Genomic DNA, 13,416 nt, shown 5'->3' with positions numbered 1-13,416 from the left:
GCTGGAGTGCTGTGGCGCCATCTCGGCTCACTGCAACCGCCACCTCCCGGGTTCAAGCGATTCTCTTGCCTCAGCTTCCTGAGTAGCTGGGATTACAGGCGTGCACCACCACGTCCGGCTAATTTTGTATTTTTAGTAGAGACAGGATTTCACCATGTTAGCCAGGATGGTCTTGATCTCCTGACCTCGTGATCCACCCATCTCGGCCTCCCAAAGTGCTGGGATTACAGGCATGAGCCACCGCACCTGGCTTATAGTTCTAGATTTTAAGAGCATGCTTTTTGCTTTACTTTCGCCTTTTGGGACTTTATTCTGCAGGACGGTTTGAAACACAAGCCAAACTTTTCTTTCAATCCAGCTGGATACACAGTTCTTCCCAAACCACTCATCTGAGATGCAACTTTCATCCTATACTAAATCCCCGTAGAAATGAGGACTCTGGCTCACTGATCTTAGTCCATCCCTCTGCTGTTTTAGTTAGAATCGCTGTATTTTGATAACTGAGAGGCAAATCCCCTTTCACTGTTATTTTTTTCACAATGTTCTTGGCTATTCCTGAGCATTTTCTCTGCCAAATTCACTTCAGAATCACATTGCCAAGGTCTACCAGAAACCCCCATGGGATGCAAATTGTGATTGCAATGAATTTATGGCGTCGCTGGGGGTGACCTGTTTCTCCCTCTGCCTTTGCTGATCTTCTCTCCCCTTCCACACACCCAGAGATGGACCCAGACCTGGCATGGTGGTCCTAGACTTACTGGTCAGTCCCAGGAGCAGCCTCAGAGGTTGGTGACCAGGGGCCCAGCCAGGAGCAAGATGAGGCCCTGAGGGGCCCTAGAGGCCTCTGGTCCAGTCCTTACTTTTGACTGTGGCCGCCAGGCTCTGCTTGCCATCCTGGGCCTGGAGCTTTACCTGACCTGACCCTCCTCCGTGAAGCTGCCCATGAAGCAAGGATGTCCTTGGCAAACCTGCTGATTCTCTCCGCCCTCCCTCCAGTGTCCCTTCCCTACCATCAACCCATATCTGAACCCGCCATTGTTCTTCAGACTTTTCCAGAGCTCAGCACTGCCACAGAAGGAAGCCCAGGCCCTCTAGCCTGGCATTCAAGGTTCTCCATGACCCAGTCCCTGCTTTCTTTCCAGTGAGAATGTAATCCTCAATCTTTCTTTTTTTTTTTTTTTTTTGAGATGGTGTTTTGCTCTTGTCACCCAGGCTGGAGTGCAGTGGCACGATCTCTGCTCACTGCAACCTCCACCTTCCGGGTTCAAGCGATTCTCCTGCCTCAGCCTCCCAAGTAGCTGGGATTATAGGCATGCACCACCATGCCTGGCTAATTTTTGTATTTTAAATAGAGATGGGGTTTTGCCATGTTGGCCAGGCTGGTCTCAAACTCCTGACCTCAGGTGATCCATCCACCTCAGCCTCCCAAAGTGCTGGGATTACAGGCACGAGCCATTGCAACCTGGCCCAATTCTCAGCCTTTCAACATACTCCACCGTTTCTGCATCTGTGGGTTGACTCCCTCTGCCCATGCTACCTTTACCAAAAGGTCTAATCTCACAGTCCCGCCTGCCCAGTGCAAATGCCACCTCCTCTAGGAAGCCTTCCCTGACCCCATGGATTTCAAGAGACTGCTGTCTCTTTAGTGAGGACTCTCAGCACTTTTTCTGCACCTCTTGAAGGCTCTGAGCACAGGTGTTCCTGTCAAATCTTCCTACCCCAAAGCCTGGGTGCTCCCAAGGACAGGGCTATCCTGAAAGCTCCTTGAAAAACAGATCATGCTCTCCCCTTCTTCCTTCATCTTTCTCTACAGCAGTCATCATGTGATTGCCACTGTCTGCTTGAATATGCCTTGAGATGGGAAACTCACTACCTAACAAGGCAACGGTCTCATCTCTGGAAGGAGGAACAGAAACAATGACTCGCCGGGCACTCGACCTGTTCCAGGGTCTGGACCTTCGCAGCTCAGCTGCTTCTCATGGGAAACCTTCCAGTTGGGAAGTATCATCCCCATTTTAAACATGAGGAAACTGAGACTCAGAGAGATTAAGAGTACGTTCGTCCAGGTCACAAAGCTGAGTAGGCAACAAAGTCAGGATATTCAAGCCCAGGCCTGTGGGAGCTAAATGAGAAGACTCTTGATTGTGTTGAATTGATGTTTGCTTCTCTGGGACACTGACCCAAGAAGTTAGCTGGTCATCAGACCAAGTACACACTGAGCAAGAACCAGAGAGGGGTAGTGACTCCCCCAGGGTCACACAGCCAGGTAATGGCAGAGCCAGGACTAGGACACAAAGCCCTCATGCCTAGGCCAGACTTGTTCTTTGCATCCATCCCAAATCAGAGGGCCATTCAGAAAGAGTCAGGAGGCCACATGGGCTGGACGGCTCTCAGGTCAGAGGCCAGTGTGGGGAAGGCCCCATCTGCAGGGCTGGCTTACCAAAGTACCCGAAGGCCACCTCATCCTTCTGCACCGGGAAGACAGTGGGGTTCAAGCCGAGGAGCTGGAAGCCCCGGGCTGGATTAACACAAGCCAGTAAGACCAGCCACTCGCTGGAGGGAGCAGGACACCGGTCGGGGGAGAAGCCTGGGCGGGCCTCACCTGCTGGGGAATGAAGGAGCTGGAGAAGGTGACGGCCGACCAGAAGAAAATGCCACAGCTGAGAATCACCTTCCTGTTGAAGCGGTCGCCCAGGTAGCCGAAGATGGGGGCAGCCACCATGAAGCTACAGATGAACACTGCAGGGAGAGGAGAGTTTGAGGGCCAGCCCAGGTCCCTGCACCCCAGCCTCCCGGCCCATTTCACGCCGGCTCGAGACCAAGAGTCTGTGCAGCAAAGGGACCAAGGAAGCAGCCCAGAGAGGCAACCCCAGCCCGAGCTGCACCTCAGGGAGGTGGGAAAGGCCCTTACGAGGTCAGGCACATCCATGACGCCATCTTCTCTCGTGTAGGTCCAGTTCGCCCAGTTTGTCCAGGTTTGGGTGAGCCCTTTGGGTACTTTTTTTTTATTTTTTTATTTTTTTTATTTTTTGAGACGGAGTCTGGCTCTGTCGCCCAGGCTGGAGTGCAGTGGCCGGATCTCAGCTCACTGCAAGCTCTGCCTCCCGGGTTTACGCCATTCTCCTGCCTCAGCCTCCCGAGTAGCTGGGACTACAGGCGCCCGCCACCTCGCCCGGCTAGTTTTTTGTATATTTTTTAGTAGAAACGGGGTTTCACCGTGTTAGCCAGGGTGGTCTCGATCTCCTGAGCTCGTGATCCGCCCGTCTCGGCCTCCCAAAGTGCTGGGACTATAGGCTTGAGCCACCGCGCCCGGCCTGGGTACTTTTTAAAAGAGCAAAGATCTATTTATTGAATGTTTTCTACACGCCAGACACTATGCTAGGGACTTACCATGTCATATCTCACTTATCTTTAAAAATTTTTTTTTTAATTTTTATTGTTTTGAGACAGGGTCTTGCTGTGTCACCCAGGCTGGAGTGCAGTAGCATAATCTTGGCTCACTGCAACCTCCATCTCCTGGGTTCAAGCGATTCTTATACCTCAGCCTCCTGAGTAGCTGGCATTACAGGCATGGGCCACCATGCTTGGCTAATCTTTGTATTTTACTAGAGATGGGGTTTTGCCATGTTGGCCAGGCTGGTCTCCAACTCCTGGGCTCAAGTGATCCACCCACTTCGGCCTCCCAAAGTGCTGGGATTACAGGTGTGAGCCCCTGCACCCGGCCATATCTCATGTATCACGTACCTTTCCAGCCCCCTCCCACCTCACAGATGTGGAGACACACTCAGAGGAAGAGTGACTTGCCCAAGACCCCCCAGGCAATATGTTCCAGTGGGGATCTGACCCCAGTTGCCTGACTCCAGAGCCTGTGTTCCTTATACTTTACCACACTGCACTTCTTATTCTACTTGGGAACAGAGGTCAGAGAGGGGAAGGGATCTACGCAAGGTCACACAGCAAATCAGGGCAGAACTGGGCCTGGAACTCCAGATTTCACACCTGCCAGACCACACAGCTGCCCTCGCTCCCAGCGCACTGCAGGGCCTTTCCTAATGGCTGAAAACACTGTCATCCATCCGTCCATCCTTCCATCCTGTCATTCAACAACAACAATTTTTTTGTACCTACAAGTCACCAGGAACCGTTTTAGGTGTTCGGGATACATCAATGAACAAGAGACAAAAACCCCTACCCCATGGAGCTTTCACTCGAGTGAGGAGAAACAGACAATAAAGAAATAAATCAATAACACAGCTTGTCGGACGGTGGGAGGGGCTGAAACAGGAGCGCAGAAGGGTGTGTGTGAGAGCAAGTGGATGCCACAATTTTACATTTTTTGAAACAAGAGTCTCACTCTATCACCCAGGCTGGAGTGCAATGGCACAGTCTCGGCACACTGCAACCTCCGCCTCCTGGATTCAAGTGATTCTTCTGCCTCAGCCTCACGAGTAGCTGGGATTACAGGCATGTGCCACTGTGCTCTGCTAATTTCTGTAGTTTTAGTAGAGATGGGGTTTCACCATGTTGGCCAGGCTGGTCTCCAACTCCTGACCTCAGGTGATCTGCCTGCCTCGCCCTCCCAAAGTGCTGGGACTACAGGCGTGAGCCACGGCGCCTGGCTGAGAGAAATTTATTGATACAGATAGCTTAGCTGGTGTTTTGTTTGTGAGACGGCGTCTTGCTCTGCTGCCCGGGCTGCTGGAGTGCAGTGGTGCGATCTCCGCTCACTGCAACCTCTGCCTCCCAGGTTCAAGCAATTCTCCCGCCTCAGCCTCTTGAGCAGCTGGGATTACAGGCGTCTGCCACCACGCCCAGCTAATTTTTGTATTTTTAGTAGAGAGAGGGTTTCTCCATGTTGGCCAGCCTGGTCTCGAACTCCTGACCTCAAGTGATCTACCTGCCTCGGCCTCCCAAAGTGCTGGGATTACAGGTGTGAGCCCCTGCACGTGGCCACCACAAGTTTAAATAGAGCAGTCAGAGAAGGGGATATTTCAGCCAGGACCTGGAGGAGGTAAGGAAACAAATCATGTAATTATTGGGGCAAGAACAGCAAGTGCCTATGCCCTGGGGCAGCAGCTTACTTAGCATGTCGGAGGAACAGGAAAGAGGCTGGGGTGGGGCCCCGGAGCCCACGGTGGTGACTGTGACGTCCATGGGGGAGAAAGGAAGACATGAGGGGATGCTGAGCAAAGGCCGTGACCTGGCTTTGTTCCTCCAGAACAAGAGGTTTAGAAGACTCCACAGGGAGGCCACTGCCAGGGATGGGAGGGGCCTTGGAGGTCCCAGGTGGGATGAAGAGGCCCAAAGCAAGGCAGGGTAGACCCTAGGTCACACAGCGAGGTGGCCCCCCATTCCTCCCCCTAGAAAGCAGGCCCATGGCTGATGGGCAGATGGCCAGACAAAGGCTGGGAGTGGCAGACATGGCAGCCAGTTGGCCTCTGACCGCCAGGCTGAATGTGTGCATAGCCCCGGCTGCTCTTCCATGGGCCTGAGACCCTGGCGAGATGGGACCTGAGAGAAGAGAAAGAGGGAGGGAGGGGGGAGGAAAAGAGAGAGGTGAAGGAGAGGTGAGAGGGCTGGGCAGAGTTCCCCTGAACCTGGCTGGAGGAGTGACTACCCCTCTCTTACACGAGCAAGAGCAGGTCAGTGAGCGTGCATGGGTGGTGGGTGTACAAGCAGACCTGTTAATTCCAGATGCCTTGGGTAGAATCGGCACGCGGGTGCACAAATCCGGGCATGAGACACACTCCCTGGGCTCAAATTCACCTCTGCTCCCTCCCAGCCAGTGACCTCAGTCAGGCCACCGCCTTTCTGGGTCTCACCTTCAGTGGTGTGCTGATAAATGTTTAACTGGCTCTGAAAAAGGGGCCAGGGGAGCCCTGATGTGGCATGTTTGCTTTTTTTTTGAGATGGAGTTCCGCTCTTGTCACCAGGCTGGAGTGCTGTGGCGCCATCTCGGCTCACTGCAACCGCCACCTCCCGGGTTCAAGCGATTCTCTTGCCTCAGCTTCCTGAGTAGCTGGGATTATAGGTGCCTGCCACCACACCCAGCTAATTTTTGTATTTTTAGTAGAGACGGGGTTTTGCCATGTTGGCCAGGCTGGTCTCAAACACCTGACCTCAGGTGATCCATCCACCTCAGCCTCCCAAAGTGCTGGGATTACAGGCGTGAGCCACCGCGCCCGGCTGTGTTTGCTCATTTCTGTGGTGTAAACACTCCGCCCTGGCTGAGTTCAAGCTGCCCACATCATGTCCCTGATGGGCGTTGGAAAGGGATGTGCAGAAACATGCCATTGTCCAGTGTTTCTACCATACAAATGAATAGACGCCACTCACCATAGGAACAGATAACGCCTAAACACAGCAAAATAATTAGGAAGTGAGGACTTCTGAGTAGTTATTACCTTTGTTTCTGATTATTTAATTGTAAGCTGATATCGTTTAGTTTTTAACAATGGTTGTATTTTATGACCAGCTCACACACCATTCCTGAAATGTTAACAATGGACTCTCATGAGCCGGCCCGAGCCAGCGCCAACATGCCAACATCCTTGTCTGTAAAATGAAGATAAAAATAGCAGCTCTCCAGGGCGGGTGGGTCTGGGTGCTGGATAGCACGTGCAAGGTGCTTAACGCCACACCCTGCCCAGAGCGGGCCAGCCTTGGTCAACACTGGGCCCTTGTTTCAATTAGTCAAGGCAGAAATGATTTCCTCACATCTAAAGAGGAATTTTTCCTGCTGGGCCTGCCTCCAAGGACCTGCCCGAGATCAGATCAGAACGTGGCAGGAGGGAGATTTCCAGTTGCATCCGGACTGACACATGTTAGGAGGAGGAGGAACTGTGTTCTCTGTGCTTGTCTGTGCTAGGTGGGGAGCGGACAGAAAGAATCAGAAGAGAAGTTGCCCCCTGTCTGGTCAGCGGCAGATCCTGTTCATAGGTCGCTCTATTTAAAGGACAACCTATGCTGGGGAACCACCAAGGAGCTCCAGATCCTGCCAGGATAATGAAGAGAGGCTTCCTGGAGGTGGTGGCGTCAAAGCTGGGCACTGAAGCGTGCATAGAAGTTTACTGTTACGATAATACTTAACATCAATAATACACACTGAAATATAAACTTCGGATCTTACCAGCAATATTATATAATGGCTCATGAGGCATCTGATGCTTAGGGTTCATAATAACTGCAGTTAGTATCATGGAGCACTTATTATAGGCAAGGCCCAGGATGCAGACCTGACATATGCACAGATGATCTCATTGGATTCTGTTCTCTTCATTTTACAGAGGAGACAATAGAGGCCCAAAGAAGTGATGTCACACAGCCAGTGTGCGGCTGAGCCAGAATTTAAACCCCAATTTGGCAGACTCCAGAGTCCTTGCTCTAAATCACTCCACAGACTGCCATGCTGGGAAGGGCGAAGGTCCCAGCTGATGTTCCCAAGGTCAGGGAAAGTTCAGGGCCTGTTGAGGACAGCAAGGAGACAGGTCAGGCCATGGCCTGAGGATGCTGAAGAGGAAGTAGCGAGAGACCAGGCTGTGGAGGGAAGACTGGGCTCAAGACCAGGACAGGATTTGGTGTTTAGAAGGTGACAGAGAACCACAGCACGCTCTCTCCACCCCACCGCCCAACACTATGGTGGGACCCTTGAAAACGCCCCCTCCCCAGGGGGGCAAAAAAGGGCTGGAGGGATGTGACCCAGACCTTCGCCAGACCCCGGCCATCATGCTCCATTCTCCCCTCTTGCCCGCAGTGGAGCAGGAAGCACAGGCCCCTCCTAGCTCTTTCAACCCCTTCTTGGTTTCCGGCTGCTCACTCAGACGGGCAGAAGCCCCCAGGACTGCGGGTGGACTCCTGGCAGAAGCTGGCACGCCCCCTCCCCACCCAGCGGCCCCAGTCTGATGAACTTGCCCAAGCACCTACGTGCCCTTAGCTCACCTGATCCTCCCCACGTCCACCCCCCATCTTACAGCTGGGGTCACTGAGGCCCCAAGAGGTGGAGGAAGTTGCCCGAGATGACAGACCAAATTAGGAAGGCACAGTCTGGACCTGCCTGCCCCTCAGTGCCTTCCCTTGGGACACGGCAGTCCAGGGCCAGGAGGGACGTGAGATCCGTCACTGCCGCCCTCCCTCTGCTCAGGACAGACAAGAGGGAGGCCCCCTCCTGACCCTCTGGAGGTCACAGGCTATGGAGGGGCCTGAACGCGATCAGGGTAGGGACGGGGAGGGGGCTGAGAGAATATTCCTGGCAGAAGGGACGGGATAGGCGAAGCCTTGCCCATGTGAACCATGTCCAATGGGGACACAGAGGCCAGCAGGCAACTCTGCTGAGAATAAAGACCAGCCTGGGCTGGGCCTCCAAGCTAGAAGCTTCCCCTGCCCACCACCCCGCAATCCCGTGGTCTTTGTTTGTTTGAGGAGAGCTTTCTGGGCAGACTGGCAGCCCCACCCCTGGTTTTGGTAGGGGCGGCTTTCCCAGCAGCTCCCGCGGGGACATCCTGTGGAGGGTGTGGGGAAGCCCTCACTCAGCTCACGTGTGCTGAGCCCACAGGTCTGGGACAATGGAGAGGCAGGGCAGGGAGCCAGGGCCGAGCGGGCAGGGCCGTGACAGCAGGGAGGGAGGAGTTAGAGCAACCCGCCTGCCTCGGGGTCTTGGGCCAGGGCCTCACTCCCTCCTCCTCACCGGGCTGGCAGGAGGCCGTCAGAAAGCCAGAAGGGGTGGACGTGTGCTGTCCACCTCTCACGGCAACCCAGAGCTCAGAACCCCCAAGGGGACTCAGTGTCCTAGTGGGCAGCCAGCCCCAGGACCCCTATCCATGGTCAGGGGAGCCATCCCCATGGCACACATGGCCTGTATGACCCCAGAAGGCAGCTTTGGAGCAGGAGAGAGCAAGTCTGGGCTTGGGGGAGCCCTGAGCCCCCACTCTGCGGCCTTGGAGCCTGCATTCAGCCCTTGCCTCAGCCTGGGCTGAACCATGGCTATTTTTACATGGCTGATCTGTTATTTGGAGAAGACTCGCCATCCTCCACATCCTGTGGGCAGGGAGGGTGCTCAGGCAGGCATGGGTGGGGCGGGGGCCAGGCTCTGCCATCCAAGGGACGACCTAGGCTGGCCAAGCTGACGGAGAATGCTCAGGACAGATGGCCCTGTCAGCGCCTGAAAGCTCATCACACTCAGACTTCCCAGTGGAAGGACGGGAACCACCTGCTCCGTGATCCCCTGTTCAGGATGTAAACCCTGTGTTGGCCTCTCAGGCCTCAGGGTGAATGAGGTTTTGGGGCCACCCTTTAAACAGAAGGGCCTTGGGGAACGGCCACAGGGGCTGCCCAGCTGTACCTTCAGAACCCAAGTCTGCTGAAGCAGGAGCCACTGGGCTGGTTCAAGAGGAGAGGGGAGAACGGCCAGAAGGAGACTCACCCCGCAAAGCAGAGGCACTGTCTGGTTTCAGTCTGAGCTGGCTCTTCCTCTGTCCCCACTCTCCCTCCGTTCCCCCATCCCCATCCTGGCACTTCCTCGTGAGCCCACAAACCCCAGCTCTGAGTAGCCTTCAGCTTCCTCTGCTGCCCCCTCCCACACTCGGTCCCAGAATCAATATCCTGAGACACACATCTTTTTGTTTTGTTTTGGTTTGAGACGGAGTCTTGCTCTGTCGCCCAGGCTGGAGTGCAGTGGTGCGATCTTGGTTCACTGCAACCTCCACCTCTTGGGTTCAAGCGATTTTCCTGTCTCAGCCTCCCGAGTAGCTGAGATTACAACTGCCCACACCACGCCATTAAAAAACTTATGTATTTTAGTAGAGACGGGGTTCACCATGTTGGTTCAGGCTGGTCTCAAATTGCTGACCTCAGGTGATCCACCCACCTCGGCCTCCTAAAGTGCTGGGATGACAGGTGTGAGCCACCGCGCCCGGCCTGCTCTATTAATTTTGAATTTGAGTTTGTCTTCAGTGGAAATTGTCCCCTGTGTCCCATGCAGGCTCTGGGTCATGAAGAATTCCCTGGCCAGGTGCGGTGGCTCAGGCCTGTCATCCCAGCACTTTGGGAGGCCGAGGCGGGCAGATCACAAGGTCAGGAGATCGAGACCATCCTGGCTAACACAGTGAAACCCCATCTCTACTAAAAATACAAAAAATTAGCCGGGCGTGGTGGTGGGCGCCTGTAGTCCCAGCTACTCGGGAGGCTGAGGCAGGAGAATGGCGTAAACCCGGGAGGCGGAGCTTGCAGTGAGCCGAGATTGTGCCACTGCACTCCAGCCTGGGTGACTGAGCGAGTCTCAAAAAAAAAAAAAAAAAGAATTCCCTAAGGAATGGTTTGGGATTTGCTTCTGCTGGGGGTCCCTGGGAACACAGGGGGCCCCTATGGGAAAGGAATTGGAAGCCCCAGGCCTGTACGGAGCAGGGGCTGGAACTAGGCTTTCTGCATAAAGCCAGAGCCACATGGGAAATGCCCATGCTTGAAATGGAATCGTACCAGAAAAACTACCCACCAGCCTGGGGACACAGCTTGGAATCAGGAAGCTTGAATGGAAACAAAATCACCCATGATTAGAATGAAGAAACCCCAGGCCTGGAAACTGAGCCAGGCGGGCGTTCCTTTGAGGAATCTGGGTGATGTGTTACATGGAAGTTTGCTGCGCTATTCTCACTACTTTTTATGTCTGTTTAAAATTTTTCATGATAAAAATGTTTATATTAAAAATACTGTAACAAGCTTCGAAGACATTTATCTGGTCCCTAAACACTCTGCATCACTTGGCTTCAATTCTAGCTCCCACTCCGGTTTTCGAGTTCAGCTCTCTGCTTCTGGCATCTGGGAATTTCCCTGCTAGCTTTAGCTGTCAAGCTCAGCTTTGTAATTTAAACATGTTTTCTTGGCATATTTTATCTAGCTTGGAGGGGAGAGGAGGGCTTCACACGTCTACTCGATCTCACGTGCTGACTACAAACTCTAACTCATCCTTCAAAGCCCCATTCAAACGTCTCCTCCTCAGGGAAGTGCTCTCCACCTGCCACCAGCCAGAGCTAGGTACACACTCTCTGCCATCCACCCAGGCTCCCACAGTCCCCGTGTACCCGGGTGATGACTTGATGATATGTTTTCTGCCCCCATAGATAGAGCAAATCTACCTGAGGGCAGGAACTGATTCTGGGCAGAGCCCAGCACACAACCTGCCAAGCAGTAGGTTCAGTGGCAGCTGCTTCTTTAGGTATAGGCCATGGGGGTTCCCGATTTCCCAAAACAGCAAAACCTATGAGCTGTAATTTTGTGTGTGTGTGTGTGTGATAGAGTCTTGCTCTGTCACCCAGGCTGGAGTGCAGTCTCTACCTCCTGGCTTCAAGCAATTCTCCTGCCTCAGCCTCCCGGGTAGCAGGGATTACAAGCGCCCGCCACCACACCTGGCTAGTTTTTGTATTTTCAGTAGAGACGGGGTTTCACCATGTTGACCAGGCTGGTCTCGAACTCCTGACCTCAGATGATCCACCCACCTCGGCCTCCCAAAGTGCTGGGATTACAGGCATCCTGGCCTGTGAGCTGTAGTTCTGCTGTAGGCTTTCACAGAGACTGAGCGATGGCTCCTGCTGGGGGCCAGGGGCCAGGTCCAAACCAGCAGCCGTCTAATCTGCAAAGGGGCCGCTGAAAGTGGGCTCGTCCTCAGCAGTTTTTGTGCCAGTCCCAAGAGGGAAACAGCAGGGGCAAGCCCAGGCCTAACCCTCAGCCACCCCCACTCCCTGTCTCCCGGCCCAGCAGCCCCTGGTGCCCACAAATAAGCAGGCAGCCCAGCTCTCAGCCCCGGCCCTTTGATCTGGGCAGGCACCAACACCTGGCTGGCGCCCTCCACCTGGCTCCGACCTTATCAGAGGGAAGGCACAGGTGCAGGTGACTTTCCTAGTTGTCCACTGAGTCACATCCTGGTCTACTCGCCTGGCTTCTTGGCTTAGGTGGCCGAAGGGGTGAGGGCACCCTAGGGGGGCCATCCCAGCTGTGCCAGGGGTACGTGACAGGTGAGGGCCATGGTGTACAGACTAGAGGGTCCCTGAGAATGCTGGGAATTCTCACCATGGCCCAGAGGCACCCGCCCTGGGGACACTGAGATGCCAGGCATCCAGGCCCCCCCAGGCCCACGGGCAGCAGAGGCAGAGGCCCAGGCCCAGGTCCCTATTCCAGGCCAGCTACTCTCCACTGCCAGCTCTCCAGCAAGCTATTTCCCTCTCTTGGGCCTTCGTCCCTCTATCTGGTAAGTGAAGCTGACAAACGGAGCCCGTAGGGTTGCTGGAAGAATGAAACAAGATGATGCCTGTGTGTGCTTTGTCCACCTCCAGCCAGGCCACCAGGGTGAGGAGGGACGGAGTGAATTCTCTTTCATGAGCCCCAGAAGCCAGCCTGGGACAGAACCGCGGAAAGAATCAGGGAACCCTCACACCTGCCTTGAGCCAAGCCCCACCACCCCGCCTGGCCCGTGACCCTCCCACTATTCCCTGCACCTCCTGCCCCCCTTCCTGGGCTGTGCTGGCCCCGACCATGCTCAGTGGGCACTAAATGGAGGACGCGTGGGGTAGAGCCTTGCTCCAGATGAGGCAGTGAGGCTGGGACCAGGAGGGGGATGAGGCTGAGGCCAGGTCCCCAGTGCGTCAGGGGCCGCACAGGGTGGGGGATGGGAAGCTAGGCCTTCTCCCACCCTTTCCTTGCCAGCCTGGCAGCCCACTCCTTCCCATGCGCCCATGTGGCTGGAACTCCATTTCCCGGCTGAAGTGCTGGTCACTGCATGCGCACAGCCCAGGGGGCTAGAGGAACCTGTCCCAGGTGTCAGGGCAGGCAGACTTATTCTGGCCCAGCCAGGGAGACCCAGGAAGGGGTAGGGGAGGGTTTGGGCTCATGGCCTGGGAAAACATGATGTCTGCCAGGGCAGGCACCTGGCCACCTACAGGGGATACTGGACCACACAGCCTTGCCCCATCCTAGCACAGTCAAGTCTCACCTGAGCCCGAGAACCATTGCAACCCCTCTCTCTGAGCCCCAAAGTCCCCATCTGGGCTCTAAGGACAGCTAGGAAGGGGGGCGAGGGGAGTGGCTATGGCATTCTGCGAGCTCGGGAGGCATTGTGCATACTGGAATGCCACTTAGACAGGTCAGGCAGGTTCCTGGACAGAACCAGCTCACTCCACCCCCTCCCTCCCAGGAGGGCCCAGGCAGGGGAAGAGGTTCACTGACTGGAATGTAGACCATGGGGACCTCATCCTGCATCTGACTGGGGCTCACAGCCGGAGGGACTCCAGGGCCAAGGGCCCAGAAAAGGCAGCACGACTAGAACACAGCACGACTGGAACAGAGTCAGGACCAGGCCTCCTGCCCCCAGCCCTGCGTGGCAGCACTGGCCTTAGTCTCTGCCCGGGCATGAGGGGTACTAAGGGCATTGCC

General features: G+C 55.0%; 1 protein-coding gene across 1 annotated transcript in view; it reads right to left on the bottom strand.

Annotated features, from left to right (window-relative positions):
* Positions 1–13,416, bottom strand: part of SPNS2 (spinster homolog 2 (Drosophila)) — a 45,181-nt gene that overhangs the window by 14,751 nt on the left and 17,014 nt on the right. The window contains exon 5 of the mRNA XM_011958615.1: positions 2,603–2,739. Coding sequence (XP_011814005.1) covers positions 2,603–2,739 — 137 coding nt within the window. The remainder of the gene's footprint in view (positions 1–2,602; positions 2,740–13,416) is intronic.

Source organism: Colobus angolensis, unplaced genomic scaffold (assembly GCF_000951035.1).
Source record: "Colobus angolensis palliatus isolate OR3802 unplaced genomic scaffold, Cang.pa_1.0 Scaffold47, whole genome shotgun sequence".
Lineage (NCBI taxonomy): Eukaryota > Metazoa > Chordata > Mammalia > Primates > Cercopithecidae > Colobus > Colobus angolensis.
Note: the sequence above shows the minus strand (reverse complement) of the source record. Positions and strands in the feature narration are given on the sequence as shown.